The sequence below is a fragment of the Phalaenopsis equestris genome, unplaced genomic scaffold, assembly GCF_001263595.1.
Source record: "Phalaenopsis equestris unplaced genomic scaffold, ASM126359v1 Scaffold000226, whole genome shotgun sequence".
Taxonomy (NCBI): Eukaryota; Viridiplantae; Streptophyta; class Magnoliopsida; order Asparagales; family Orchidaceae; genus Phalaenopsis; species Phalaenopsis equestris.
The window spans coordinates 1215457-1219952 of NW_018164668.1; the positions used below are offsets into that span (position 1 = coordinate 1215457).

The 4496-nt window shown below is 33.8% G+C and overlaps 1 protein-coding gene across 3 annotated transcripts in view; it reads left to right on the plus strand.

Annotated features, from left to right (window-relative positions):
• The window catches only part of LOC110023650, a 45483-nt gene that overhangs the window by 12169 nt on the left and 28818 nt on the right, over positions 1–4496 (plus strand). For all 3 annotated transcript variants that reach the window (XM_020723158.1, XM_020723157.1, XM_020723156.1), the window contains exons 4-5: positions 1797–2014; positions 2910–3164. In XM_020723158.1, the coding sequence (XP_020578817.1) occupies positions 1797–2014; positions 2910–3164 (473 nt within the window). The remainder of the gene's footprint in view (positions 1–1796; positions 2015–2909; positions 3165–4496) is intronic.

Genomic DNA, 4496 nt, shown 5'->3' on the forward strand with positions numbered 1-4496 from the left:
TAGAAGTCTTTACTGATGCTGACTGGGCATGAGATATATCCACACGACGATCAACCTCTGGGTATTGCTCGTATGTATGCGGCAATCTAGTGACATGGAGAAGTAAGAAACAATTGGTGGTATCTCGGAGTAGTGCAGAAGCAGAATACAGAGCACTGGCGTTTGGTATCTGTGAAGGAATGTGGATCAAAAGATTTCTCAAGGAGCTTGGAATTATGGGAGAAAATTCTATCAAGATGTTCTGTGACAATCAAGCTGCAATCAGTATCGCAAAGAATTCCGTTCATCATGACCGAACGAAACACATTGATATTGATAGAAACTTCATTTCAGAGAAGGTGGATAATTGAATCATTGAAGTGGTTTATACTCCTTCTAGAGACCAAACCGCAGACATTCTCACCAAGGCTCTCCCTAAGTCCAGTTTTGATGAGCTAACCAACAAGTTGGGCATGTCAAATCTGTACAACCCACCTTGAGGGGGAGTGCGGAATTACACTCATTATTATTTACGTTATTCTATTTAGTACTTGCTATATTTTGTCATGGTATAAAAATGGTAATTCTTTAATTATAGGTATTTATGTTTATTCCATAATTATATGAATTACTTAGTTGTAGGAAGATTTCTTTCATCTTTTTATCTCTTGTACTCGCCTATTTATAGGCGAATTATCTATGTATTCAGTGAGAAAAAAAGGTTATTCAAACAAATTCACACAACCCAAACCATATAACTACAACATTTGTAAATAGGAATTATATTAGAAGACCTCCATGTATTATCGTTAGCATGTTTACTTACCGTTAGTTATTGGCCAACCTAACTTCCATGGTTGCATAAGCACCCTGTTTGAAAAATAATCTGTAGGCGGCTTAATTTTTAACATAAGAATAATGAGAATTGAGACTTATATTGACTTATGCATACCTTTATAAGCTGTAATATTTATGAAATAATTTGTACAATGTTATAAGCATACACGTTTTAGAGCAAAGACATATAAGAAGCATTAAGTATAAGTATCAAATCATACAATCACTCGAAATCATGATTAATTAATTATTATTATTATTATTTAATTTACTTTAAATTTTGAATTTGACTGAAAATTTTAAAACTAAGGAACTCTCTTAGCATGGGAACATCCCTAATTTCATCAAATATTTGATGAATCTTCTCAAATTAATCAATCGTATCAAAATAAGATACCTAAGGATTAAACGTAAGTGCATTTCAATTAAATTTAGGAGGCAATATTTTTTACTAATATAATTATCTATTTAATTACATGAGCTAATATGATAAGTTTCAAATTGCACTAAGTTATGGTTTCCAAATCACTTATACAAGAAATTATGATTCCTTGAAATCAGAGGCATCAATGCGATATCACTTGTGAAACTGCCTCACCTCCATTCCCACTTCTCAAATAGACCTGTCTGGTTAGGTCTATATCCATACCTAGTAAATCCTTTCCTTTTTTTTTTTGAAGTGGTTAACACATAAATGATAAAAATGAGTGTCTACAGATCTTGCATTTCTAGTTAGCCATCCTTGAGATAATAGTGTTATTTCCAACGATATATTTGTGGGTGTATATTGACGATTTTATAGATATAGGTATATATCCTTTTCTTGTTTTATGTGATTTGCATAAGAATCTTGTGGTTCCTATTATAAACATGAAAGTTAGGCCCCACATTGAAAAAAAATCTGATTATTTTGTTCACGAGTTGTTCATTGGCTTAATATTTATACTCGTTCTATTCTTTCGTTTGACATGATCTTTCAGGTGTGGCTATGTTTGCCCCAATTACTAATCCGTATGATCCAAGAATGACAAAGGAAGAGAAAAATAAAATCTGGGAGAAGTGGACAGCAAAAAGGAAGTTCATGTTTTTTATTGCTAAAAGGCTCCCTTCCCTTCTTCCTTACTTCTATCGGCGAAGCTTTCTATCAGGAATGCAGGGTCAGCTGGAAAAGTGGTTATTATTGTCTTTGGGAAAGAAGGTATTTCCATCTTCAGTTGTTGCTTGCTTAAGATTTGAAAAAAGAACAGTACAAAATAATTCAAATACGAAAACTTTGTTAGCTGGGCTACCTTGTCTTTATTGGTTTCCTCCTTTTTTGGTAGCGCTCTATTGGGCCTTTTTATTTTATTTCCAAGTTTAATTTGATTATCTTATTAAAATTTGATTCAACATGGAGACATTATTATAATTCTCTTTTTCTCATATTTTTTAAGTCTGATTGTTGCTTTATTTGCATTGATGCCATGATTTTGGATACTTAAATACTTCACTGGCACCAGACTCATAGAATTTGATTATCTTATTAAAATTTGATTCAACATCGAGACATTACTATAATTCTCTTTTTCTCATATTTTTTAAGTTTGATTGTTGCTTTATTCTCATTGCTGCCATGGTTTTGGATACTTAAATACTTCACTGGCACCAGACTCATAGAATTGTGGCTCATCCTACTGTTTAGAATTTGTGGAACCGATTTAAATTGGGGTTAAAGTGCCAAAATAGTTTCTTGAGATATGTTAGTCCCAGAGTTTATAAAAGTATTAAATTAGTCTCATACTCTTTTAATGTGAGCCAAAAAAGTCCTCATTGGAGACTATTTCAACCCATGTTAAAAGAGTCTAGGGACTAAATTGAGATTTTTATAAACTTTGGGACAAAATTGGCTTCCCACGAAAATTTTGGAGACCATTTTGACACTTTTCTCTTTATATAGACGTCGTACTCACACTCCTTGAAACATAAATTTAGCGTGCTAAAACAATACACTTTGTTCATTTACTTTGATTTACGTTTAAAAAAGGTTCTTTCTTGCTGTATTTAAAGCATTATTTCTATATTTGACCTTATCATTATGCCTGCTATACCTGCAGGACAAGGCTTTAACAGAAGGACACATCTTTATAGAATTTTGGGAAAGGGTTGTAGCAGAATCAGTCAGACAGAATGATCCAAAACCCTTTGTCGAGGAGGCCGTCTTACAAGTATCAAATTGGGGGTTCAGCTTGGCTGACCTTCAATTACGAAAGAAACACGAAGGCAAGAACCTCCTGCTATGGCTAAAGTCCATTTATACTCAAGAAGATGAAGAGTGGACTGGGTTTGTTGGTCCCATACACATCTGGCAGGTATCTTGCTAATATCCCCTCTTATTTATTTATTATTTATTTTTGGGGCATTTATATGTATAACAATTACCACACATTTCCCATGTATTTACATATCTAACACCTAAACTTCAACTTTTTACATTTATGCCACCTGAATCTTTCATATCAGTTAAAAAGTATCACCATTTTAACTTCTAGAAAGTGAAATACACTTTTCATGCATGGTAATGGTACTTATTTTTTATAATTTGCCTCTAGTACCATTTTGCACTGATTAGATGGTCATGTTATTCTGTGTGATTGCGTGTAGGGGTTGCCACCTGATATGATTGGCTTCGATTAGACCTACTATTCTTGCAACAGGGCAGTTGCCCAAATTGTATCCTATTCATATAGCTTTGTTAGTCAACGAATTTGACAATGGTTTCGGGCTTTAGATACCTCCTCAATTGGCAGCAGAAATATTAGAAATAAATTGTTGCCGACTATTTCCCCTTCTTTTTTCTAGAAATCACAGTAGAGGATATACCTTGATTGTTATATTTATTGAGCAGTTATAAGTCGCAAGACTAGCAGCCTGTTTGTAGAAACGTAGATGTCCAAAATGAATTAACAGTTTGCTTTCACTCTAGTCTGCAAACCCCAGGATTATTTTCATGAGCCACATTGGTGTCTTTCTAGTTGATACGGTCCTTTTTATTTTAATTTTATAATATCCTAAATATTTTATTAATTGAAAGTACAAGACAAAGCCAATATATATTAGCAGAAAGGAGTTCGGTTATAGTTCAGGATTACTTAAGTTCAGTTACAGATAGAATTTCTTGTAGAGCTAATGAATTTTCTTGTAGAGCTAGTGAATGCTTCGTTAAGTAAGGTCTTATGTTTTTGTTTTAGGGTTTGATAGAAACTAGAAGAAATAGAAAAAGACAAGGACAGGGAAATAATATTTGGAGGGTTTTTTAAGCTTAAAACTGCTTAGCTTGTCATTCCAAAATGACTTCATTGGCATAACAGACTTGTGAAAATTTGGAAGGATTCCTTGAGGCCGACCGGCCGCCCTTCAAATCTCCTAAATTTGGAATGAGAGATATTTTTGGAAATTTCTTAATTAGCTTTATTCTCTTTCTGTGCATGTTTTTTGTTATTTTTATTGTAGATTAGGAGGGGTTGGTTTCCCTATGTAGTGGTATTTGAGAATACCGCTCCTCATATGTGCTATCTGCCCCCGTATGGGTCGAACTCGGTCAGAGGGGTGTTATGATTGGCAATGCTGCTGCCTACGAACTTGTCACCCAAGGGCGCACACACATACACACACTTAAATAAATAAATAAATAAATAAATAAA